This window comes from Heteronotia binoei, chromosome 5, assembly GCF_032191835.1.
Source record: "Heteronotia binoei isolate CCM8104 ecotype False Entrance Well chromosome 5, APGP_CSIRO_Hbin_v1, whole genome shotgun sequence".
NCBI classification, from domain to species: Eukaryota; Metazoa; Chordata; class Lepidosauria; order Squamata; family Gekkonidae; genus Heteronotia; species Heteronotia binoei.
The window spans coordinates 18,875,859-18,902,599 of NC_083227.1; the positions used below are offsets into that span (position 1 = coordinate 18,875,859).

General features: G+C 47.8%; 1 protein-coding gene across 1 annotated transcript in view; it reads left to right on the forward strand.

The window, feature by feature from the left end:
• LOC132571134 (complement C4-like) overlaps nt 1-26,051 on the forward strand; it is an 80,747-nt gene extending 54,696 nt beyond the window's left edge. Inside the window, exons 28-41 of the mRNA XM_060237815.1 lie at nt 3,016-3,187; nt 4,010-4,182; nt 6,661-6,819; nt 8,173-8,232; nt 11,548-11,641; nt 14,137-14,320; nt 14,849-14,939; nt 17,621-17,695; nt 18,546-18,651; nt 19,879-19,968; nt 20,954-21,046; nt 23,255-23,338; nt 25,135-25,267; nt 25,460-26,051. Of these exons, the coding sequence (XP_060093798.1) occupies nt 3,016-3,187; nt 4,010-4,182; nt 6,661-6,819; nt 8,173-8,232; nt 11,548-11,641; nt 14,137-14,320; nt 14,849-14,939; nt 17,621-17,695; nt 18,546-18,651; nt 19,879-19,968; nt 20,954-21,046; nt 23,255-23,338; nt 25,135-25,267; nt 25,460-25,601 (1,656 nt within the window). The 3' untranslated portion in view covers nt 25,602-26,051. The remainder of the gene's footprint in view (nt 1-3,015; nt 3,188-4,009; nt 4,183-6,660; nt 6,820-8,172; nt 8,233-11,547; nt 11,642-14,136; nt 14,321-14,848; nt 14,940-17,620; nt 17,696-18,545; nt 18,652-19,878; nt 19,969-20,953; nt 21,047-23,254; nt 23,339-25,134; nt 25,268-25,459) is intronic.
• The last annotated feature ends 690 nt before the right edge of the window (nt 26,052-26,741 follow it).

The following is a 26,741-nucleotide window of genomic DNA, read 5'->3' on the forward strand; positions in this document are numbered from 1 at the left end:
TTCGTGATGCCTAGAATCTCGACTTTCATTTGACCAAGGAGAGAGTTTGGGAGGACGGTGGGATTTGGGGTGACTGATTCACCCGTGACTCATTCTGAAAAGGTATTGACATGTAAGATTCTCCCCTGCACCCCCCCCCCCCCCGAAGAACTGGCATAAAACAGTCAGCGGTGTCTTTGGGGCTGGATGTTGACAAGGAAGGAGGGATGCCAGCCCCCAGGTGGGATTACAGCTAATTCCAGGAGAACTCCAGCCCCCGCCTGGAGGATCACGATTGAAGTGTTTATTTATCAGATTTCTGTCTCGCCCTTCCCCAACAGGCTCAGGGCAGCTGACAACAGTTTAAAAACATTAGCAATTCACAAACATATTAAAATTAAATACGTAAAAAACATTCCCATACATATTAAAAATCCAAGAGGGCAAGCTTCTGATTTCCATTCTGTTCGTTCAGTGAGATTGTCGGTGCTGAAGGTAATAGCCACCTCCCCCTAACCATTAAAGGCAAGTAGTTCGGTCTTACAGGCCCTGCGGAACTGTGGCAGGTCCCGCAGGGCCCTGATGTTTTCAGGGAGGGCATTCCGCAAAGTGGGGGCTATTACGAGAACGCGCTGGCTAAGTTGACTTTCTTGGTCAATTGAACTTCTTTTGGTCCAGGGTGTCAAGTCGATGGATTCAAGAATGAGTCAAAGTTGATACTAAGACTACATTTATTGATAACCGGTACTCTGGCGCAAGCCTCTATCTTGCTAAGAATGAAACCAATACATTGATACATGGGTTTTAAGATATACTTCAAAAACATTCCCACGGGGGGGCGGGTTTTACAGGAGGAAACATTCACACATAACTACTAGATACTTTCTCAGGCGATAGCTGACCAGTGCCCTTGAACTGTTATGCAAGGCTTCCTCCCACCTCAGGCCCTGAGAAGGCGCCGACTAGTTCCTTCGCACCAGTTGCAAATCAAAATAAGAAAAGGGGGGAAGGGAAGCAACTAAGGTAAAACATTAGCAGCAGTGGATCCATTATGATTTTAACAGGGCCTATTGCTTAGGCCATGATCCCCCAGTCTTAAGTCATTATTAGTCGATCTTGACACAGGGATCTTAAGGAGATGTTGAGACCCTGAATGTAGTGCTCTCTGGGGTACATATTACTCTCTGGGGTACTGAGTGTTACTCAGTGTTGAAAAAGTAGTGCTCTCTGGGGTACTGAGTGTTGCAAAAGTTTGGCAGTCTTACCCAGTGCTTGAAAACATTTGTGAGAAGCTTGAAGAAGCTAACGTGAAACAAGGGCGCCAGTACAACTTCGTTGCTTTCATGCACTGCTGACCGCACATATCAAGAGATATTAGACCGTTTTGATATCAATTCTCCTTCACCTGGATTTTCCTGAATTGATTTGGCATTAATTTGCTGAAAAAGATGGAACTGGTTTCCGGCGAGCACGTTCCTTGCTTTGCATAGAAGACTAATTTAGTTGTCTACTTTGAACAAATGTATGCCCATTTATTATTGATTATTGACTGGTTCAACAACTTGGTTCTTTGGTTTGTTCAGAGGCTGGTTTTCATGGCAGCCTCGTGCTTTGTATTCCCCTGCCCGCCTGGAGGATGGCAGCTCTACTTCACCTCTTAAATATCGTTCTATCATTTCAATCCTGACTTCCTCCCCACCCCCATCTGCCATATCGGGATACCAATAGCAACTGCACTGGTGCTGCAAGGCTTCCAGCTGAAGAGATCCGAGTCCTGTTCCTCTGGCGCCTTGTCTTAATTGGGCTGAAAACAAGAACATAAGAAGAGCCCTGCTGAAACGTCGACTGCGGGGTGACACGATAGAGGTTTACAAGATAATGCATGGGATGGAGAAAGTAGAGAAAGAAGCGCTTTTCTCCCTTTCTCACAATACAAGAACTCGTGGGCATTCGATGAAATTGCTGAGCAGACAGGTTAAGACGGATAAAAGGAAGTACTTCTTCACCCAAAGGGTGATTAATATGTGGAATTCACTGCCACAGGAGGTGGTGGCGGCCACAAGTATAGCCACCTTCAAGAGGGGTTTAGATAAAAATATGGAGCAGAGGTCCATCAGTGGCTATTAGCCACAGTGTGTGTGTATATATAAAATTTTTTGCCACTGTGTGACACAGAGTATTGGACTGGATGGGCCGTTGGCCTGATCCAACATGGCTTCTCTTATGTTCTTATCGGACCAGTGGTCCCTCTAGTCCAGCCTCCTGTCTCACAGAGTGGCCAACCAGTTCCTTTGGAGGGCCAACAACAGGGCATAGAGGCTGAGACTTCCCACTGATGTTGCCTCCTGGCTCCGGAGTCAGAGGCTTAGTGCTTCTGAAGGTGGGGGCTCCCCTCAGTCACCTTGGCTAGTAGCCATTGCTAGACTTACCCTCCGTTCATCTATCTAATGCTCTTTTGAAGCTGTCTATTCCTGTGGCCATCGCTACATCCTCTGGCAGAAAATTCCACATCTTAATCTCTGTATAAATTCCTTTTGTCCATTTTGAATCTATTGCTCATCAGCTTCATTGGAGGAAAAAAATGTCGTTAATACACCTGAAGCAAATGTCGGCTATTATTGTATATGGGGGTGGAATTTTAGCAGGAGCTCCTTTGCATATTAGGCCACCCCCCCCCCAATGTAGCCAATCCTCCAAGAGCTTACAAAAAGGAGCCTTGTAAGCTCTTGGAGGATTGGCTACATCAGAGGTGTGTGGTCTAATATGCAAAGGAGCTCCTGCTAGAATTCCACCCCTGCTTACATATCCCCCCTTTCCCTTAGTGTCTGGCTCATTTTTATATAAGGACCAAGGAAACAAGGAGAGGGAGGCAGCAAGCTCTTGACCAAGGTCCATTATTATCCATGTGATCCAGCATCCTTGCGGCATCCACAAGGACCTGGTAATGCGTGAATCAGCCCTTGAGCTACAGACAGTGGCAAGAAGTGCCGTCACAGTCTTGTTCCTCAGCCCCAACTCTGTTGATTTCTCTTTCAGAAACTTGGCCTGCTTAATGCCACCTCCTACCTGGCCCGCTCGCTGAATGATCCTTCTCTGGGTTCCTACCCTGTTGCCATCTCCAGTTACGCCCTCTCCATTGCGTCGCATGACCAGTCGGCCATCACTTCTGCAGACACCCTCCTGAAAACACTCGCTACACGGGATCAAAGTACGAGCCATCGGTGTCCATTTTGGCTCCTCATTGAACTCTGCCTGCTGAAAGCTCTCCCTCATTCCGCACTGCCCTGGATAGTCCAAGCAAGCCTGATCTCAGAAGCTAAGTGGGGCTGACCCTGGCAAGTACTTGGATGGGAGACCTCCAAGGAATACCAGGGCTGGGACGCAGAGGGAGGCTATCAAGCCACCTCTCTGAAACATCCTAGCCCCGCTCAGGTCTTCAGAAGTCACCATGGCTTCCAGGCATGCAAGCACACACAATATTTTTTTAAAATGCTCTCCTTCATTCTGCCCGTTGTAAAGGCAGGGCTTAATAAACTCTGTCCCCCAGGAAGGAATTTAAGGCAGATCTGCACCAGTTTGGTGTAGTGGTTAAGTGTGCGGACTTTTATCTGGGAGAACTGGGTTTGATTCCCCACTCCTCCACATACACCTACTAAAATGGCCTTGGGTCAGCCATAGCTTTTGCAGGGGTTGTCCTTGAAAGGGCAGCTTCTGTGAGAGCTCTCTCAGCCCCACCTACCTCACAGGGTGTCTGTTGTGGGGGGGAAGGTAAAGGAGATGGTGAACTGCTCTGAGATGCTAAGATTCAGAGTGAAGGGCGGGATATAAATCCAGTATCTTCTTCTTCTACTTCGAGAGCAGAATAAGGCCAGATAGGATTTCCAGCTCTGGGCTGAGAAATACCTGGAGCTTTTGGGGGTGGAGCCTGGGAAATGTGGGGTTTGAGGAGGGGAGGGACCTCAGCAGGGCATAATGCCATAGAGCCCACTCTCCAAATCAGCAAGAAATGAAATCTGTTCTCTCCTTCCAGATGACACGGAGATACACTGGGCAGTGGACCAAGGGGCCTCGGCCATCTCTGTGGAGGCCACAGCCTATGGGCTGCTCTTCCTAGTGAAGCAAAAGGACACCGTAACAGCTGGGAAAGTGGCTAAATGGCTGACAGAGCAGAGGAATTATGGAGGAGGCTTCAAATCAACACAGGTACCATCCCACATGAGCAGAATACTCTGCCTTTTGCAGAAGGGGTATTGGAGGGGTATCAGAGTGCAGTGTTGAGGGAAGGAAATAGGCATAAGAACATAAGAGAAGCCATGTTGGATCAGACCAGTGGCCTATCCAGTTCAACACTCTGTGGCACACTATGGCCAAAACTGAGGTATCATCAGGAGGTCCACCAGTGGGGCCAGTTTGATCTGGTTTTGCAGCCATGAGGTGAGGGGGGGGGAGTTTGTTGTCCTGAATACAGGGTTCTTTCTAGGAAGTGGGCTGAACAGAAAGCTTTTAGCCTGAGTATCAAGCCTAGAGCCAGGCAGGAGATCAGCCAGTGGAGAGGAAAGACTTCCTTGACTATTGAAAGCCTCCCCTCCCTTTCAACCACCGCTTTGTGTGTGCTGTTATGTACTGCATTTCACTGAGTTCTTGTTGCCTGAGCTTGAGACAGGCACTCCTTGCAGGGATGGGGTGCAGGGGCAGCCTGGGACGGCAAAAACCCCAGCACCTCCCCCCAGTCCATGGAAAAACTGTCTTCCACAAAACCAGTCCCTGGTACCAAAAAGGTCGGGAGCCACTGGAGCAGAGTCTCTTCTTTGCATGCAGAAGGCCCCACGTTCAATCCCCGGCATCTCCAGTCAGAAGGATCAAGGGGTGAGGTGACGCCCCTGACCTGGATGGCCCAGGCTAGCCCAGTCTCATCAGATTGTAGAAGCTAAGGGGGGTCAGCCCTGGACAGCATTTGGATGGGAAGCCACCCAGGAAGGCCAGGGCACTATGAAGAAGCAAGCCACCTCTGATGACCAAAAGAAAAAGAGTAGGTGATGCAACCTGAGAGGATGGAGACCCACTGCCAGTCAATTAAGTGTCACTGGCCTTGCCAGACGAGGGGTTTCACTCTGTAGAAGGCAGCTTTTTTTTTAACCTGCAATATCTCTTTATTTAGAAGTTTGAAAATTACAATAATAATAAGAGACAAAAATATAACATAGTAGGGATGTGTTGTAAACCCCCCCCCCCCCGACTATGTAGTAAATGCAAATACCCAGGGCTTTTCTTGAGCAGGAACGCACAGGAATGCAGTTCCAGCTAACTTGGCATCAGGAGGTGTGGCCTAATATGTAAATGAGTTCCTGCTGGGCTTTTTAAACGAAAAGCCCCGTGTGGAACAATGGTGACGTAGGGGAGTGGCCTGATATGCAAACATTGCCTAATATGCAAATGGACTTTTATTTATTTATTATTTGCATTTACGCCCTGCCCTCCCCAGTTGAGCTCAGGGCAGCTAACAACAGTAAAACAAGTAAAACAGTAAAACAACAATGTTGAATTATTGCAATAAAATTATTATAATAGAACATTATTTAAAAAAATATATAGATAGCAATATAAATTAATATTTAATTTGTGGTTCCAAGATGGCATTAATAGCGCTTTCCACAAAAAAAGCCCTGCAAATACAACAGAATCAGGGAAAAAAGCTGCTATGCATATTCACATATCCAGATGGAAATACCAGTAGAAAAGCAAAAAAAAACAAACCCAAATGGGTCAAATCTTAAATTTTGATGCATGCATTACTCTTGATGGCATTAATCGCTTCTAACTGAGAAGAATATTCTTTGTTAGAGGCTAGATAATCCAAATATGGGATCCAAACTGTTAAGAAAGTAGAATTATATGAGTCGGAACCTTGATGCTCGAGTGAGTCTGTGATGTGATTTTAGATCTAGTTTATAATTTTGTAGACTTCCATTTGGATGCTCTCTCTAAGCATGCTGCCACACATAGTTTTTCTAATAACTCATAATTATTAAAGTTTGCTAGATGACATGTCCATATATTCAAAACTAGGTGTTCAAATTCTATAGGAATGTAAATATGTTAGAACAGGGGGCCTCAACCACTAGTCCGTGGCCTGCTAGCAACTGGGCTGCTGAGAAAGGCAGAGCAGCCCCACTGCCCCTTTTGCCCACCTGGGACCCCGGCAGCCGAAAGAGGTAGCACAGCCTCACTCCTTGTGTGGGAGGCATCCTTGGAGCAAGGCCACATCGCCTCTTTTGTCCACCCAGGTCCCGGGTGGGCGAAAGGGGCGGTGCTTCTGCGACCTTAGCCTACTCCTTATTTATAGGCCCCCGCCAATCAGCTGATTGGCGGGGGTCTTTAAATGGGAGGGGGAGGCAGATTGGCCTTCCGCCATCTAGTGGGGAGGTGGCAGAAACAGCCCCAGTCTCCCCCTCCCCCATTTAAAGACCCCATGGGGGGCAGGGACAGGGTGTGGGTGGGGAGGCATCCTGGGGCAGCAAAAACCCCAGTGCCACTCCACCCCGCGCCCCCCCCCCACACACACACACACACACCAGTCTGTGGAAAAATTGTCTTTCATGAAACTGGTCCCTGGTGCCAGAAAGGTTGGGGGCCACTGTGTTAGAAGGCAGCTTCAGGTTTTGTACGTGTGTTTTCTTTCAGGACACCGTGATAGCGCTGGAAGCTCTGTCCCAGTACTGGATCAGCACCTTTGACGAAGAAGGCAATGAATTGAAAGTAACCCTCACCTCTCCTGGGAGAAGCTTGCCGACACGAGTCTCCCTTGGGAGGTCAGATGACCCAGTCCAGGAAGAGCTGCAGGTATGCACTACAGGGCTTTTTTTTGTAGCAGGATCTCCTTTGCATATCCCCTGATGCAGCCAGTCCTCCAAGAGCTTACAGGGCTCTTAGGGTGTTTTTACACTGACAATTTGTAACTCTCTATCACCACATTGGAAACTCACCTTATATTACCTGACGTTCTCACAACTGTTTTGCATCGTTGCCGCCTGAAGCATCTACATTTGTTTTGGTGAGATGAGTTCCTGAGCTGCTGCTGTAATGTTTTTCTCTAAACTAGTTTTGATCTCGTCATTTCTCTACAGGCGTTTCAAACTTGTATTGTAGAAGTTTTCATGCGTTTTAAAAGACTCCTCCAAAAGCCACAAGGTGCAGTAATTTGCATGAGAACAGACAGCACTTGAAATTTTTACATATCATTGCTTGCCTCATCTTGTAATTTAAATTTGTATTGTTTTTGCAGTGTTAACATGATTTCCAAGCAATCCTATACATTTAACTAAGCACTGGTATTCCGTCTGCCCTCTGATCAGAGACCCCCCCCCAAAAAAAATTGAAATGCTTAAATGTAAAAGGAAAATAATTAAAGTGGAACAGTGGCAGGCGATTTGAAGATTCTAAAACTCTGGATCAAACTGAATGTAAAAGCACCCTTAGTATAAGGCCTTCTGTAAGCTCCAATAGGATTGGCTACATCAGGGTGTGTGCGACATAATATGCAAGTATAATATGCAAACTATACAAAATAATATGTATAGATTGATGTTGATAAGTAAATTAGGTGGACCACAACTAGGAAAGACACATCCTTTTGTGATTCACCTGGATTTACAGAAACACCAATTGGCAGAGGACTTTATTACCTTTTATGGCATGGCTATCCAGGCAAAATGACCAAGCTACATTGTGTTACCATGTGACCAAGCTGCATACTGCAGAATCGACAAACAGCTTGCATTTCAGCCCACAATACTTGTTCCCCTCGTCTGATGAAGTGTGCTTAAGAGAGCACACAAAAGTTTACGTTCTAAATAAAACCTGGTTGGTCTTAAAGGTGAAACTTGACTCCTGCTTTGTTCAACTGATTCAGACCAACACGGCTGCCCGCTTGGATCTCTAATATGCAAAGGAGTTCCCGCTGCAAAAAACCCCCAAACAAACAAACAAAAAAGCAATGCAGTGTCAACCTTCCCTTGAGCATTCTACAGAGGGGGTCCCAAGGAGGGGGAAGAAGCCCCTTTCTTTCATTCTTAGCCTCCCAAGCCACCCAGTGACTTTGATCCAGGCCTCCAAAATGGATTTCGAAAACGACATCACCATGTGCTCTGCTCTGTGAATTCACTCTTTTCCTGTCTGTGGTTTTTTTTCCTTCAGTTTTCCTTGGGGAGTGACATCCATGTAAAGGTGGAAGGGAAAGGGAAAGGGACTTTGACTGTGAGTATCTTCATGCCCTTTAAATGTATTTGGCAATATCGAAGTAACCATGGGTTCCCTCTCATGTTGCCCTCCCAATCCAGCAAGGTAAGCTACAAGAAGAGTTAGCAACAGATCCAAAGGGCTCCCTGTAAGCTTCATGGCATAACAGGGTTTCCAATCCTCAGGTGGGGGCAGGGGATCCCCCAGTTTGGAGGCCCTTCCCCCGCTTCAGAGTCATCAGAAAGCAGGAGGAGAGGGAAATGTCTGCTGGGCACTCCATTATTGCCTATGGAGACCGATTCCCATAGGATATAATGGAGAATTGATCTGTGGGTGTCTGGGGCTCTGTGGGCCCCCCTGTTTTTTGAGAGGCACCAAAATTTGCAGCATAGCATCCAGTACCTCTCCCCAAAATACCCTCCAAGTTTCAAAAAGTTTGGACTAGGGGGTCCAATTCTATGAGCCTCAGAAGAAGGTGCCCCTATCCTTCATTATTTTCAGTGGAGGGAACGCATTTAAAAGGTGTGTGGTCCCTTTAAATGTGATGGCCACAACTCCCTTTGGAGTTCAATTATGCTTGTCACACCCTTGCTCCTGGCTCCACCCCCAAGGTCTCCTGGCTTCACCCCCAAAGTCCCCAGATCTTTCTTGAATTGGACTTGGCCAACCCTATGGCATAATGGGAATCTAAATCCACATCTTACCTGTCTAAAAGCATCACATTATCTGCTACAGGAAACAGGATTTTCCCACCACCTTCCAATACAAAAGAGCATGAGAAATTCCTCTCCCTCCTACATCCCACTGTTCTTACCTGTAGTTCCCAACATCAAAACCTTTTAACTATTTCCTTTACTGATATTTGAGATAACTGATTCTTGGACCCTCCCCTATTCCATTGACATCACAGCGAAAAAAAAACAGAAAAGAAGGGGGGAATTATTAAAAAGATTACTGGTATATGACATACTGGCCCTACATTTCTGGGGGGGGGGGGACTGGAGAAGGACTCCACCCCTAATCTTTAAAATGCATATGCTGAACCTGAGCTTCTCAATAATCCTCCAAAGGACTGGCAAAGCACACTCATATAATTTTAAAAGTTAATCTGTTCTAACAATAGTACAGCTTTAATAAAGTCATTTGTTTTAATGGAATTTGAAAGACGACACAAAGTAGAGTAACCTTGTCTCCTCTTCACCCCGCCCCCAAACTCTTAAAGCATGATGGTGGAAGAGGAGAAACCAGTAGTCAGGATCTTAGTAACAGTTCCTACAGGGATCCTTGTAGAAGGGTGGAAAGAGTGCTCCTAAGAAAGTTATGGCAATGGTGAGTCAGGTAATGATAAATCAGAAGAAGTTTGGTAATAAATTTGTGTTTTCTTCACATTTCATCTAGAAGAAAGCTTATCTAGGGCTATATTGAAACAAGTCAAGGACTTTTCTAAACTAGCAAGGCACTTGTGTCAAAATAGAAAAGGGAAAAAATCTTTCTGTATCATTATTTTTTCTTCTGGGATTCTTTCTACCTTTTGATGTTAGGGTGAGCAGAGCCAGCCTGTGCCAGCACAGTGCGATAGTAGCTCAACCACAACCACCAGTTCTAACATCTTAGCCTTATCACTTACTCTGACATTGTATTCAGGCAAATTGAGTTCACTCCCTGTCCCCCAAATATGCAAGTTGGATTACTGTTGCTTTTTGCAGGAACCATTTCCCACTATGCCTGTGGTCCCACTTTCTGCCACTAGATGGCTGTATATAATTTGCCAAAATTTTACATTTCCCTATTTTGACAGGGAAAGAGCCCCGTGGTGCAGAGTGGTAAAGCTGCAGTACTGCAGTCGGAGCCCTCTGCTCACGACCTGAGTTCGATCCCAGTGGAAGCTGGTTCAGGTAGCCGGCTCCAGGTTGGCTCAGCCTTCCATCCTTCTGAGGTTGGTAAAATGAGTACCCAGCTTGCTGGGGAGAAGACTGGGGAAGGCAATGGCAAACCACTCCGTTAAAAGTCTGCCGTGAAAACGTCATGAAAGCAACATCACCCCAGAGTCTAAAACGACTGGTGCTCACACAGGGGACTACCTTTACCTTTATTTTGATGGGGAAGGCAGTGGCCAACCAGCCCAGTTAATAACACTAACAAACACAGACCCCAATTTGTGATTTTTTTTTAATCTGCTAAAAACATTCCCATGGTTCTACATACCAACTCATTGCCCACTTATATTAAGAACTGCTGCTTGCCATTCCATTTTTGTCTGATGAAGTCTGTTTAAGAGCATACGAAAGCTTACATTCTGAATAAAACTTAGTTGGTCTTAAAGGTGCCCCTTGTCTACTGCTTTGTTCTATTGCTTCAGACCAACACAGCTGCCCACTTGGATCCAACCACCCCGTAAAAAGTCTGCTGTGAGAACATCATGATGCCACATCACTCCAGAGTTGGAAATGACTGGTGCTTGCACAGGGGACTACCTTTACCTTTTTACCTTGCCTGGCAGGCAGAAGTCTGATTAGGGTTTGTAGAATCGTTCGGGCTCAAGTGCCGTGTTCTACTGGAGAAAGTTTTTCTTCCAGACGTTTCGTTCTCGGCTGCGGAGAACATCCTCAGTGGCGTTGCAGCCGGAGCAGGCGCTCTGACCTTCTTGGCTGCTGTGCATTGAGTGAGGCGCTCTGACCTTCTTGACTGCTGTGCTCTGGCCTTCTTGGCTGCTCACTCAATGCACAGCAGCCAAGAAAGGTCAGAGCGCCTGCTCCGGCTGCAACGCCACTGAGGATGTTCTCCGCAGCCGAGAACGAAACGTCTGGAAGAAAAACATCTGGTAGAACACGGCACTTGAGCCCGAAAGATTCTACAAACCCTAATGATGTTACCAGCCATGAAAACCTGAAATCTTTGAGAAGTCTGATTCCTCACTAGCCTAGGGCCGCTCTCTTGCTCCTCTTCTCTGCGGGGCTTCTGTTGGATTTCACACTGGGGCAGATAGTGTGAAATCCAACGGAAGCCCCGTGGAGAAGAGGAGAGTGAGAGCGGCACAAGGCTAGTGAGGAATCGGTCCAATAGTCCTTTGAAGAAAGAGCAATGTAGTCACGGTGGAATCTTCCTCACCTGTTGAAGCTTTGCCGTTGCGTACGTGTTGAAGGCATAACCAGTGCTATTGCAAGAAACAAAAATAACGGACTTCCCTCTCCTTCCACTGAGTGGGATGAAAGGACGAGGGTAGGAGGGGCTGGGGCAGAAGAAGCCGGGGCTCCTGAGTTCTGCAGGCTGTGGGGTCTTGTGCGATACCTCTGCTGGGGGAGTTTATAGACTCCTGTCCTTCGATTCCCTCAGGTCCTGAAGCAGTTTAATGTCATGACCGTGCAGAACACCTCCTGCCAAACCCTCGGCTTAAAGGTGGAAGTGACCGGCTCAGTTCGCCGAGATGGTAAGTCAGGATTGAAACTAGACATTTTAATGCCTTAGAGTCCATCCTCCAAAACACCATTTTTTCCCAAAGGAACTAGGTTTGCCAGTTCCCTCCTGGCAACCAGCAGGGGATGGGAGGGGAACTTCCTTGGAGAAAAAGAAAAGCCCAGGCCTCATTGCTACTGTCACACAGGAAGTGATGTCATCACACCAGTGTCGTCCAGGCAACACTCTGGTATTTTGGCAAAACCAGTTTGGTAAAAGCAGTTTCTACCATAGAAGTTTTGCCCTGATACAAGAATGTAGCCTGGACATAAGAGCATAAGAGAAGCCATGTTGGATCAGGCCAATGGCCCATCCAGTCCAACACTCTGTGTCACACGGTAGCCAAAAAACCCAGGTGCTATCAGGAGGTCCACCAGTGGGACCAGGACGCTAGAAGCCCTCCCACTGTTACCCCTCCCAAGCATCAAGAATAAAGAGCATCACTTGCTCCAGACAGAATTCCAACAGTATACTGTGGCTAATAGCCACATCACTTGACATCACATCACATCACTTGTGTGATGATGTCACTTCCTGTGTGACACCAGCAGTGAGGCCTGGGCTTCCAGGTAAGTTCCCCTGTCAGCCAGCTGATCAGGGTCTAAGAGCAGGGCCCATTGGTGGGGAACCCCACCTCCACCGGAGGGTCTGGAACTGATCTGTGTAGTCTAGAGATCAGTTGTATTTCTGGGAGCCACATCTGGAGGCTGACAAACTTAGCTGCTTAAAGTCCAGGAGACAATATGGAGAGGTTCACGATATGGGGGGTGGGCTTGTCCCAGCAAACAGGCTTTAGCCAGAGCCAGATTAACAATTAGGCCAAGTTGGCACTGGTCTATGGGCCCCCATGTCTTTAGGGGCCCTGGGCTGGCTCCCCCCCCCCAGTTTCCCCCCTGCTTGCAGCCCTCCCAGCCTGCACACGCAGCCAGCAACTGAGCCGCTCTTTGCCTGACTTGCCTGGTGCGGCTGCTGCTGCCGTTGTTGCCAAGCTTGCCTCTCTCTGCCTCTCCCCCACAGCTTAGTAAAAGAGGCTTTTAAGAAGGTGCCTGCATCTCTTTTAGGCACGTGTTGGGGAAAATGTTCAATAAAAAGAGTTCTGCTTTGAATTGGACCATATTATAAGTGTATTCCTAAACTGTTATTGTTCTCTTCCCTTCCTACCTCCGATACCCCCTTCTCCGCTTACTTTGGAAACTAATAAAAATTTTAATCTCAAGAAAAAGAAGAAGGAGGTGCCTGCAGACAGTGGGGGGCATGGGAGGTGTGGCGGGCGCTCAGACTCTGAGGTAATTTGTGAGGGGGCCCCCAAGATTTCAACTGCCTAGGGGCCTCCACAGGGTTTAATCCGGCACTGGCTTTGGCATGCGATCGGCAAGAGACAGACCTTGAGAAGAACTGCTCAGGAAAATAGCAGCCTTCACCAGCTTCATGAGATCCCGACCAGCCTCACTCCAGTCCAGTGGATTAAACAGATTTCAAATCAACCTGCTCCTCAGATTCCCCAGCCAGAATTTTATTTTTATTTGTTTTATTTACTTTGGATGTATATGTCGCCCACTCTGCAAGGGTGGCTAACAGTCGTGGTAAAAAACCAGTTTGAATTACAGTTTTAACGATAAAAACATGTGCAAACAATTTAAAAACCAGATGTTTGGTGCTACAGAAAAAGATTTTTTAACATAGGTGGATCAGATTATATTGATGTCTCAGTTCTTCTGTTAATCTGTTAGTGGTCCTACTAATGGTATTGCTCAGCAGCATAACAGTGGCAGCCTCATCCCAAATTAGTTGTTGTAGGCCTGTCAAAATTCGGTTTTACAGGCCCTGCGGAATTGGGAGAGGTCCCACAGGGCTCTTATGGCCTCTGGGAGAGCATTCCATAACATCGGTGCTGCCACTGAGAAGGCCCTGGCCTGTGTAAAGCTTAGTCTGGCCTCCCTTGGTCCGGGGATGGATAGCAAATTTTGGACTCCTGAATGCAGTGCTCTTTGGGGCGTGTATGGGGAAAGGCGGTCCCTTAGATAGACAGGTCTTCGGCCATATAGGGCTTTAAAGGTTAATACCAACACTTTGAAACGGACTCGGTACACAATAGGCAGCCAGTGCAGTTCTTTTAGCATTGGCTGAATCTGCTCCCATCAAGGAAGCCCCATTAACAACCGCATCGCAGCATTCTGCACTAGCTGCAATTTCCGGGTCAGAGTCAAAGGTAGCCCCATGTAGAGGGCATTACAGGAGTCTGGTGACCATAGCATGGATCACTATTGCTAAGTTGCGGTGCTCCAAGAAAGGAGCCAACTGCCATACCCGCCGCAGATGGAAAAAGGCAGACTTGGCAGTGGCTGCTATGTGGGCCTCCATAGTCAGAGAGGAGTCCAGGGGCACTCCAAGGCTCCTGACCTTTGAACTGATTAATGTTTTCCTGCCTTTCATCCTATTTCACGAGCCTCTCTCGTTTCTTTCTTTAAGCAACATTAAGTGAGTACTACTATGAGGATGAAGACTATGGCACTGAAGAATCAAGGCCACCGTCGCTGCCTGCTGACCAGCCACTCTCACCCATCCAGTTATTTGATGCCCGCCGGCGCCGCAGGAGAGAAGCCAAAGGTCCCGACCAGCTGCGAAGAGACGTCACTTACAATGTCTGCATCTGGTACGTGAGACGGTTGCTCTAACTTGAAGGCCAGTTTGGTGTAGTGGTTAAGTGTGCGGACTCTTATCTGGGAGAACTGGGTTTGATTCCCCACTCCTCCACTTGCACCTGCTAGCATGGCCATGGGTCAGCCATAGCTCTGGCAGAGGTTGGCCTTGAAAGGGCAGCTGCTGTGAGAGCCCTCTCCAGCCCCACCCACCTCACAGGGTGTCTGTTGTGGGGGAGGAAGGTAAAGGAGATTGTGAGCCGCTCTGAGACTCTTCGGAGTGGAGGGCGGGATATAAATCCAATATCTTCATCTACCTCACAGGGTGTCTGTTGTGGGGGAGGAAGGTAAAGGAGATTGTGAGCCGCTCTGAGACTCTTCGGAGTGGAGGGCGGGATATAAATCCAATATCTTCTTCTTCTTCTTCTAACTTTCCATGACAAGTGTGGGAGGTGGGACTTCTGGTTCTCCCTCCTGGCCACCTTCTGATGGTCCAGACTAATCCTCCCCTCCCACTTCTGTTTCTCTTCTTCTCCATCCAGGAGGCAACCAGGGGCCCTCGTCTCAGGCATGGTCGTCGCTGACATCACCATGCTCAGTGGCTTCCAACCGGACCAGGATGACCTCGACAAGGTAGCGGTTAGGGACAAGAAGGGGGGACAGATGGCCCTTGCTGATGTTTTCTAAAATGCTGGGGTTCAAACTTCCCTCACCACTCCTTCTGTATAGAAAGAAACTGATTAAAAATAAACTTTTACCTCAGTGGGGGTGGGGTGGGGGAAGAGATGTGATTTTTCTGCTTGGAAAGAGGGGGAAACACATTTGAGGGAAAACCACCACCACCATGAAAATGAAATGTTTGGAGGTTGGAATGAGGATTAAAGGAGTTAGAGCTGAAATAGTTTTAGGCCAAGGACTCCTGGCCTTATTGAGCCTGTGAACACCTTCAGAATTCTGTGTGCATGAAATGGCTGCCACAGAGGGTGGAGCCAACTAAAAAGTGGCTGCTGCAGGAGACAGAGTCACACATGCAGAGGAATGTAGGGGGGGGTAATGAACAATACACTGGGAAAGAGGAATGAGAGGTGGCAGCTTTTGCTGAAACAATGGCAGATCTTCAGTGGCCAGCCAGCTGCGCAGGTGGGCAAGAGACCCACCTGGCCTCTCACCCACCACCCAAAAACACTTGATGGGTGCTGAGAAAGGCAACTGCTTGTTCTCGTTTGTGTCATTCACCCAAGTTCTGAAAGAGGTAATTGATAATGGTGAACCGGCAGCACGGGCTCTCCCTTGGTGAAGTCCACAAGGCACTGTATTATCACCCATGCTTTTCCAAAGATATCCATGTAAGGCTATAAAATGCGATTGTCCGGAGGCTGTAATTAAAACCAGCACCTTGAGTTGAAAACAGACGCCACCGTAAAGATCGGGAAACTGGAATAACGGGTGCCTCGGCCTGCCCCCCTCTCTAATGTTTTACAATTGGTTTATGATGAATTCCCTGAGGGAACCTGCAAGAGAATGTGAATGAATTCATAAACACTGGACTCCAAATTCTAAAGCCTTGGGGAACTTCAGCAGCTCTTCAGGTGTCCTGGCCCGAGAACCTGGTGTCACGAGCGCTGTGGTTACCATGCAGGGCCTGGAGAGCTCCTGACTACAAAGATCACGTAACCAGAAGGAAAATGGCTGCTTTGGAGGACTCCATGGCATTATACCCCACTGAAGTCCCTCCCTTCCCCAAACCACATTTTCCCTAGGCTCCACCCCCAAATCGACAGGAATTTCCCAATCCAGGGGTGGCAACCCTAGCAAGTACATTTCAAGTTAAAAGGAGTAAACATACTCCTAAAGTGGCAAACTTCCTTTACTGTGCTCATTAGAGAAGTCTGTTTAGATTGTTTAATTAACCACTTCCTGCATTACCCATGGTTCTAAAGATTCCTACAAGCAATAAATTGTGGCCAAAGAAATGCAGCTTTATTCAGCTTTAACCAAGAGTAACAGTGAAAATGTCCCTCACCCACCCAAGTGAGCTTTTTAAGGAGAAAGAAAAGTCTACTTCACGAGGCTAGCAGTCTGTCCAGGAAAGCAGGCTGGGGTGCAGTGTTTCTCTACAGCTTGCACACAGCTTAGAAGTTTGTCCTCTCCTTTGCGAGGCCTTTTCACTCCCCCGCTGTCTTCTGTGCTTGAAGCTGTTCTTCCTCTGCCATCTTCCAAAGTTACTACTGTCTTCCAAAGCTGCCACTGAATCCGTCACTGAGGCTGTCACCAAAGCCGTCACCGCCCTCTCTCCACAGTTGCCTGCTTCTTATCTACACAGCTCTCCCATCCCAGGTGTTCTTCGTTTACAATGCTGTGTAGGATTTAAACCCCTGCTGTCCTGGATTCTGCTCTCATGGAGAAGGGCTGTATGGCTCACCACTTACCTAATTTCCACTACACTTCTCCCCCCGCCCCCGCTTCCTTGATTTGATGCTGTTGTTGTTATGCCAATAAAGGGATTGTGACTGTTAAAAAGAGTAATTTTTTTGGTGGTACCATCTCTCTTGAGGGTTCAAAGGAGATCATGGGATGTTCCAGTCTACCGGCACTCTGTACTCACTTGTACTTACTTCTGTGTTAAGGGGGGGTGGGGACTGCCACAGATCAGAAATGGTTGGATTAACCAGGTTGACTGTGCCTCACCTGAATTATCCAGAGATTTTGGAAATGTACTTTGTACTTTGTTCTTATATTTGCCAATGTTCGGTATATGAAGAAAGATATGTATATTTTGGTATTTATTCTTTTAATAAAGTTTGATTGATTTTTTTTTTAAAAAATACCCATAACAATGAAACAAACAAACTGAGGCAATTTCAAATCTAAACCACTAGTTTGAAAGCAGCTTGCTTGTCTGTTACAGCCTCATCGTTGGAAGGAGAGCGGCAGTGGATTTAGATGAGGTTGGGGGCTGGGTTTTCTTCTGGGGGAATCTGCTGAGAGCCAGTTTGGTGTAGTGGTTAGGTGCGTGGACTCTTATCTGGGAGAACCGGGTTTGATTCCCCACTCCTCCACTCACAGCTGCTGGAATGGCCTTGGGTCAGCCATAGCTCTCATAGGAGTTGTCCTTGAAAGGGCAGCTTCTGTGAGAGCTCTCTCAGCCCCGCCCACCTCACAGGGTGTCTGTTGTGGGGGGAGAAAATCTAGGAGATTGTAAGCCGCTCTGAGTCTCTGATTCAGAGAGAAGGGCGGGGTATAAATCTGCAGTCTTCTTCTTCTGGCGTTGTTCACCTACTGATTTCTGATCTGCCTCTCGCCTGCCTCCTCAGCTGCGAGATCTCGCCGACCGGTACATCAGCCATTGGGAGATCCAAGGGCAACGGCTGCTGCTGTACTTTGACACGGTGAGAGAAGCTTGCCTCAAAATGAAGGATTATAGATGTTTTTAGTATAGGCTTAGAAATAGCTACTTCCCTGGTCGCCTAGAATGAATAAGAGTCTCTTATAATTGGCCCCCATGATAACAGAACATATGTTTCATATATAGGTTTCAGAGCCAGAGCAGTGTAGTAGATTGAATGTAGGAACAGGGAGACCCAGGTTTGGATCCCTGGTTTGCCATGGAAACTCTCCAAGTGACTTTGGGCTAGTCACACACTTAGCCTAACATAAGAACATAAGATGCCATGTTGGATCAAGCCAATGGCCCATCCAGTCCAACACTCTGTGTCACAAAGTGGCCAAAACACAGGTGCCATCAGGAGGTCCACAAGTGAGACCAGGACACTAGAAGCCCTCCCACTGTGCCCCCCCCCCCCCCCGCTCCAAGCACCAAGTATACAGAGCATCACTGCCCCAGACAGAGAGTTCCAACAATACGCTGTGGCTAATAGCCACTGATGGACCTCTGCGCTATAGCCATATGTTTATCCAATCCCCTTTTGAAGCTGGCTATGCTTGCAGCTGCCACCACCTCCCATGGCAGTGAATTCCATGTGTTAACCTACCTCACAAGGTTGTTGTGAGGATAAAATGGTGGAGAAGAGAACTAAGATGCACTTGGTCCCCATGGGGAAAAGGAGAGGTATAAATGAAGTAAAATAAATAAATGTCCCAGGTTCAAACCTTGACATATCTAGTTAAAAGTGTCTTGGGTCCACCTTGGAGACTGCTCCTGGATGGAGTAGGCCACTCTGGACTAGATGAACCAATGTGCCAATTTGGTTTGAGGCAGTTTTGTGTGTTCACATATAGGTGCCAGAATCAGGCCAGGAATGTATCTCCTTTGGAGCAAAACAGCTGGTCCCTGTGGGAAAACTCCAGCCCACAAGTGCCTCCCTCTATGACTTCTATGAACCAGGTAAGCCTGGGGAGATCATGGTGCAGAGTCCCCTAGGTGGAGTCGGGTAATTTCTCCCTTTTTGAGGGGGGGCGTTGGGGGATTCTGGAGACCAGGGGTCCCCAACTTTTTTGAGCATGCAGACACATTTGGAATTCTGACAAGGTGTGGTAAGCACAATCACAAAATGGCTGTCACAGGAAGTGGAGCCAATCAGAATAAGGCCGTCACAGGAAGATCACAGGACATCAGGGGGGTGCGGTTATAGATGTCTCTAATAGTAACAAAAAGACATTTTTGGTAAGAGCCCTGTTTAACAGGATGCCTTTTAATCTGCGCAGCCAGTCGGAATCCCTGCTGGGCAAATGTCTCATTAAAGCCCTCCCATTTGCTAAAAGGAAGTTATTGGTGAGGGCCGTGGTGCCTGTGGGCACCATGTTGGGAACCCCTGATGTATACAGCGGTGGGTTGCCTTTGTTAGTCTGCGTGGATAAGTAATGGAGATCTTGGTTCACAATCATGATTTTTAATGTTACGTGTAGACTATTATGTTCTCACTGCCATGATTTAGTGTGACAGGCTTGGTTATGGGGGGGGGCACATATTTTTGACTGGCCCTGCGAGCCGACCAAAATTCATGGATTTCCCCCCCAACTATGACCTTCTCTGTGACTTCAAGCTTGAGATTTGGAGGCACTTCTCAGAGGGGCGAGGAGGCATCGACTGTGAACTCTTTTGATTATCAGTGATTAAGGACTTGGGGAGTAACTGAATTCAAGTACCCCTATTATATATGCTTCCCTGTGCTCCCAGCACCCCTCCTCCCTCCGAGAAGCGTGAGGCTGGGCTCTACCGGCTTTGAGGCAGCCGGCATCTGAGAGTTTTTCTAAAAGATCACTGGAGAAGGCTTCTCACCCCTCCTTTCCCGAACTGGGGGGGAGCAAAGCCTCCTCCAGTGCTCTCTTTGAGAAATACGCAGATACCAGCTGCCTTGAAGCCAGTAGGGCCCAGCCTCATTGTGGCAAGCTTCTCGGGGGGGGGGGGGGGTGCGAAGTGTGGCAGAAAGGAAGGGAGGGAGCTGGCAGGAGCAAGGGGAGAGAGGCAAATTTAGGCGGTTGTCTTGGGTACCTGAAGGGGGGGGAGCCCAATTTGGCGCCCCCTCCCGGCGCCCTAGGCAACTGCCTAGTTTGCCTAGTGGGCAAGCTGGCCCTGTGCACATATCTTCCCTGTTCCCCTCTTCCTTTACAGAGAAGCGCTGCAGCATCTTCTATAGCGTACAGAACAGGGACCAGTTTGTGTCGGCGTTGTGCTCAGACGATGTCTGCCAATGCGCAGAAGGTAAGTGGGCCAGCCTGAGCGCTAGAGTTAGCTTTGGGTTTGTTTTTTTTTAATAGGATTTTCAATTGGCTGTCTGGGCAAGAGAGCTGCCCCTGGCACAATAAGAACACGTGTTGGGTGCTGATGCCCTGTCCCAACTCAACTCTTCCCTGGTTGCCCAAGCCGAGCACACATGAAGACCAGCTTTGAAATTCCAAAGTTTCAGGCCCTTACTCCACACCTGTTCCCATCCTCATACATTTCTGCCCAGGAATTAAGATTTCAGGGAGGAGCCCTGCCGACTGACCCTTCAATCAGAGAAACTCATCTGGTGGGCATGCAATAGAGGGCCTTTTTAGTGGCAACCCCACGATTATGGAACAACCTCTGCAGGGAGGTGTGCCTGGCCTCCTCAATGTCGATTTTCAGGAGGCAAATGAAGATGGCCTTATTGAGGGCTGCATCTGACTGATTTAGTTTTTATTTATTGGCGGTCCTAATTGGGGGGTTTTCAATTGTGACCTTTTTTGTGCTTTTATAATTGTTGTTTTATTGTTTATGTATATTGTTTTTATTTTGTATTGTAATAGTTTTATCTATATGGTTTTGTTTTTAATAGTTTTATTTATATTGGATGCTGCCTTGAGTTCCTCAGGGGAAATGTTTAAAATAAAATACATAAAACAACCAGGGGGGAGGGTCTTGTCTCCCAGTTCCCCTCCCTGTCACTTCCCTCCTAGGGACATCGGCTATTTCTCTTTTACATTAATACTATGAACCTTCCACTGGCAGGACTTTTCTTGTAGAAGGAACTTCTTTGCACATTAGGTCACACCCCCTGATGTAGCCAATCCTCCCGGAGCTTACAGTCCTTTACTAAGAGCCCTATAAGCTTTTGGAGGATTGGCTACATCAGGAGGGTGTGGCCTAATATGCAAAGGAGTTCCTGCTACAAAAATGCCATCCACCGGGATTCTGATTGTATCTCTCTCCCCCTCCCCACTAGGTGCCTGTCCACGCTTGAAGCGAACTCTTCAGGAACCCATTACAGAAGACACCCGCATGCAGTTTGCGTGCTACAGTCCCCGTGTCCACTATGGTAAGCGTTTGGCTCTGCAGCAGAGACCCCCAGGGGTTCTGTGCTGTGTGTTTGGCTTTTGACTCTTTCATTTTCCCCCTACCCACAAAGCCTTTTCTGACTTCCAAACAATCACACGCTGCAGTTCATTTTTCCCCATGTCTCTGCTCTGTAACTTCTCTGAACTTGTCTTCGAGTTGAAGTTGAAGCCTCGTGAGATGTCCCCTGTTCCCTCCAAGCTGGGCACGTGAGCAGCTGCTCTTTAACACAGGGAGCAGTCTGGAGTCGCATAGGGTCTTGCCCATAGATCCAAGTGGGCAGCCGAGTTGGTCCTCACAATTAAGAGCAGGCCTTTTTTTGTAGCAGGAACTCCTTTGCATATTAGGCTACACATCCCTGATGTAGCCAGTCCTCCAAGAGCTTACAGGAGGCCCTGTAAGAAGAGCCCTATAAGCTGTTGGAGGATTGGCTACATCAGGGGTGTGTGGCCTAATATGCAAAGGAGTTCCTGCTACAAAAATAGCCCTGATTAAGAGACCTAATGATATTGACATCGATCTCCAATTCTGACATTTATTGCCTTTGCTGCTTTTTGCACCCAGTCAACCCAAACTGATGATTTCCAGACCCCAACTTGTGATTCTTTGAATCTGCTAAAAACATTTCCACTATGTTGCGTACTAATTCACTGCCCACTCTCTCTACATGTAGGACTGCTAATTCCATCCCATCCTGTTGTCTGATGAAGTTTGCTTTTAGCACACGAAAGCTTACATTCTCAATAAAACTTGGTTGGTCTTAAAGGTGCTACTGGGCTCCAACTTTGTTCTGTTCATTGCCCATTTTAAGCATCCCGCAGTTATATTCTGCTCAGGATTCTCAGTAAAAAAGGTAAAAGGTAAAGATAGTCCCTTCTGCAAGCACCAGTCGTTTCCGACTCTGGGGTGACGTTGCTTTCACAACGTTTTCACGGCAGACTTTTTACGGGGTGGTTTGCCATTGCCTTCCCCAGTCATCTACACTTTCCCCCCAGCGAGCTGGGGACTCGTTTTACCGACCTCGGAAGGATGGAAGGCTGAGTCAACCTCGAGCCGGCTACCTGAACCAGCTTCCGCTGGGATCGAACTCAGGTCGTGAGCAGAGGGCTCCGACTGCAGTACTGCAGCTTTACCACTCTGTGCCACGGGGCTCTGTAGGGGAAAAAATTAGATTGATTTGATTTGTTCAGTTTATAACATTGAATATAGCCCACTACAATTTTGTGTAACTTCAGTGCGCTTGGCTAGGTTAATTTCACTTATTTACAGCATTTATAGCAACCATTTCCAAATTTGTTGATCCCGTGGACAATGTTAGAGTTTCAAGAACGGATTATGGCCTGGGCAGCAGGGCACAGCAGCTGCCCTCAGGGCACTTTCAAAATGAGGGAAGGTTTCCAACCAAGCTTCCTGTTAGGGCGGTAAGGTATAAATTGGTGCTCGATGCAGGTGATGCCTGCTAAAGGTGATGCCTCTTGGGGGTCTTCTGAACCACCCTTGTTCCAGTATTGATACAGAAAAGCCAGAATTAAGAATATAAGAAGAGCCCTGCCGGATCAGACCAGTGGTTCATCTAGTCCAGCCTCCTGTCTCACACAGTGGCCAATCAGGTCCTCAGGAGGGCCAACAACAGGGCAGAGAAGCCAAGGCCTTCCCCTGAGGTTACCTCCTGGCTCTGGGATTCTGAGCTTTAGAGACACTGAATGTGGAGCTTCCCCTCAGTCACCATGGCTAGTAGCCACTGATACTCATCCTCCATTCATCTATCCAGGCCTTGGATTCATTGGGACTCACAGGAGTACAGCTCCTCAGCCTTTCTGAGAGTTCCACCTCCTCCTTCCCACCTTGTCCATTGAATGGTAGGTGTAGCTGCATAACTACCCCTGGATGAGCTCCACCACCTATTTTTCTACAAAACGACCCCTGGATCTATCTAAACCCCTTTTAAAGCTGTTTATTCCTGTGGCCATTGCTACATCCTCTGGCACCCATTGTCTGTCTGTTTTGAAGATGAAACACGTACTAGGTGCTAGGAAACAAATGGATGCCATGTCTGGAAGCACTGCTCGAGTAGCTGTTGTGGACCAAGCATGTGAGGCAATGTGTTTTTTAAAAGAGTAACTCCTGTTTTATAAGTTTCCTGGCCAATAATAGCTTATCCTCCTATTTGCCTTTTTTCTGTCACCCACAGCGTTCCGGGTTCAAGTGGAAAGTGAGAGTCAAGAAAGTGCCTTCCGTGTCTACAGAGTTAAAATCCTGGAGCCCTTGCAGTTCAGTGAGTGAGACTTTTTGTTTGGGGGGAGTAACGCGATTGAGCAGCCAGTGCTCCTTTGCAGCCCACAAGCAAATGGAAGGCTGAATCCCCACAAAATCGGGATATTCAAGATCAGATCTGGGTCCATCCGAAGCTTGCCAGTTCCATGTCAGGAAATTCCTGGAGATTTCTGGGGTGGAGTCTGAAGAGTGTGGGGTTCAAGGAGGAGAGGAACCTCTGCAGGAGAATAATGCTACAGAGTCCACCTTCCAAAGCAGCCATTTTCAGGGGAACTGATTGCTACCTCAGCTGTAATAGGAGGAGACCTCCAGCTGCCACCTGGAGGTTGGCAACCCATGCTGTCACCTGGGAAACATGGAATAAGAAGAAGAAGACTGTAGATTTATACCCCACCCTTCTATCTGAATCAGAGTCTCAGAGTGGCTTGCAATCTATCTCCTTCCCCCAGAACATACACCCTGTGAGGTGGGTGGGGCTGAGAGAGTTCTTACAGCAGCGGCCCTTTCAAGGACAACTTCTATGAGAGCTATGGCTTACCCAAGGCTATTCCAGCAGCTGCAAGTGGAGGAGTGGGGAATCAAACCTGGTTCTCCCAGATAAGAGTCTACGCACTTAACCACTGCACCACACTGCAGCCCCAGCTTATGTCCTTCCTCCCTCCTTCCCAGTCTGTTTTTTGCAACACTTCAGCTACACACTCAGGGATCTAGAGATGTATCTCCACCCCTGTGTGCAATTTGTCCCACTGTGGCACTTCCACCCACCCTAGCAGAGCAAGCCTGGGATTGGGAAGGCCAGGTTAAGTGACAGTACAAATCCTGCTTAGAGCATACGAATGCTTACATTCTGAATAAAACTTAGTTGGTCTTAAAGGTAACACTTGTCTACTGCTTTGTTCTAGCACAAAGCCAAGTTATGTGAGGAGGAGGGGATGAGAGAGGGGGACCCAAATGACTTCCCCCCCGTGTTTGTCTTTCCTTTTAAAAAACATTTTATTTTTATTTATTTTTACTTTAGTATATTTCTATTCCGCCCATTCCCTGTAGGGCTCAGGGCAGAGTACAACATATGATAAAACAATAAAATGCAATAAAAACATTTTAAAAACAGACAACTCAACAGCACTCAGAGAAGTTTACGTATCGTCACATATTGCCCAGCCTGACCGTCTCACATCTCATAGAGATGGCACATGTGACAATCTGTTTTGTAACACAGGTGACAGTGCTGATAGGGGAAGAAGAAGAAGATATTGGATTTATATCCCGCCCTCCACTCCGAAGAGTCTCAGAGCGGCTCACAATCTCCTTTACCTTCCTCCCCCACAACAGACACCCTGTGAGGTGGGTGGGGCTGGAGAGGGCTCTCACAGCAGCTGCCCTTTCAAGGACAACCTCTGCCAGAGCTATGGCTGACCCAAGGCCATTCCAGCAGGTGCAAGTGGAGGAGTGGGGAATCAAACCCGGTTCTCCCAGATAAGAGTCTGCACACTTAACCACTACACCAAACTGGCTCTCCAGATCAACCAACCAGATCAAGGCCAACCAGATCAAGAACAGAAACCCGCAGCCTCAGCTAAAAGCCTGACAGAACAGCTCCGTTTTACAGGCCCTGTAAACATCAGTTTATTAGTGTTGTTTCTCACATATGTCCCAGCGAACCCCTGTTTGAGGGACTGATCCCAGCGAACCCCTGTTTGAGGGACTGATCCCATCGACCTCACCTGGTAGGCTTCAGCCAGGCTGCTCCACAAAGTGCTCTCAGCACATTTTCTGTTTCCCTCTCTCCCTCTCCAGCTGCAGACATGGGGGTCTCCACTGACCAGACCCGACGTTTCGTGGTCCGCGCAGCATGTCGGACACGCCTGGATCCAAACAAAGAATATCTTCTAATGGGACGTGACGGAGAAACGCGGGACTCTGACGGCCGGTAGGTTAAGGAGGGGGAGTCGGATGCAGAAAGGCAGGTGGAAAGGCAGAGAGGATCAGTGGGGAGTAGCCAGAAATTTTGATCATTGGCTGGCAGGCTGTGTCAGGCTAGGTCGCTCAGGCTAGCACATTTCTCGCAGATGGGGGTGGGTTATGCTGGGCTTTCCTGTGTTCTGACTCAGCCTCTCCACAGCCCCCAGTACCTGCTGGATATGAACACCTGGGCGGAGGAGCTGCCTCTATCTAAAGACTGCAAGGCCACCAGGAATCGTAACAAATGTATCGGCCTCCAGGATTTCATGAGTGCCTTTGCTGAGAATGGCTGCCGTGTCTGAACCAAGAACTGGACCAGAATCCCATGTGCGCGTGCGCTCTGTCTCCCTGGATCATCTGCAACTTTGTCTCTGAATGGAGCTACGGATGCCAAAATCCCGTAATTCCTGTATTTCTTCTCATCTGATGCTTTGAGGGATCTGAGAACACAATGAAGAGGCCTGATGAACCAGACCAAGGGTTTCTCTCGGGTGGCATTTCAGTTGCCAGTGGGGGGCTTACAAGTGGAACATGGACACTACAATCCAGAGACAGACATGGTGCCTTTTAGGTATCATGGCCGACTGACCTGACCAATAGGAGTTCTCAAACCTCATCTTTCAGCCTCCTCTTTCTGAATGCAGTTCGTATTACTGTGGGTTAATAGCATAGGATAAATTTACAAACTTTTCTTCATTCTTGCACATGTGCATTAATGTCAAGCCATCCTGCAATAAACGGGTCATATTTTTCTGCTTTTGTGGTGGTCATTTTCTAGCATCAGAGAGTTTGGCTGTCACTAATGTGCATCTTTAAAACTGTATTCCTGGATATTTGAGGGGAAATAGTTTTTACTCGGGGAAAAAATTCAGCTTAAAAGTCTCAACAAAATGCACTTTGACCACCTGTAAAATTAAGTCAAGTGGACACAAACCGGGGGAAATGGGGGCTTATTTCATTTCCTGATTTGTACGGTTGACTGAACCAGTTCATGGTTCATTTGGGGTAAAATTCACTGGGAGTCTTCATCAACAGGCTCTCCTTCACCCACCCTCCAAGTTTGGCAAAGTGCTAACGGGCTGATCCTACTTAGCTTCTGAAATCTAAGGAGACTGGCGGGACGTTGTGGGGGGGAAGACACCAAGGGTGGGGGCCTGGGGGAAGTGAATGCCTTCACTCGGGTGGGTGGATGGGAGGACAGCAAGGGTGAGGGGGGTCACTTGCCCAGAGCCTCTTTCTAGAGGGGGCAATTTTTGCAAACCGAGCAGAACCAGTATAATTTCCCAGTGGATCCAGGTCCACTGTAACTGTGCAAACCCAACATTTCTGCTACTTCCAGAGGCTGTCATTTCACTTCCAAAATACTTCTGCTACTCCCAGGGGCCATCATTCCACTTGGGAGGGCTGTCATTCCAGTCCCAGAGCACTAATTCTATTTCTGG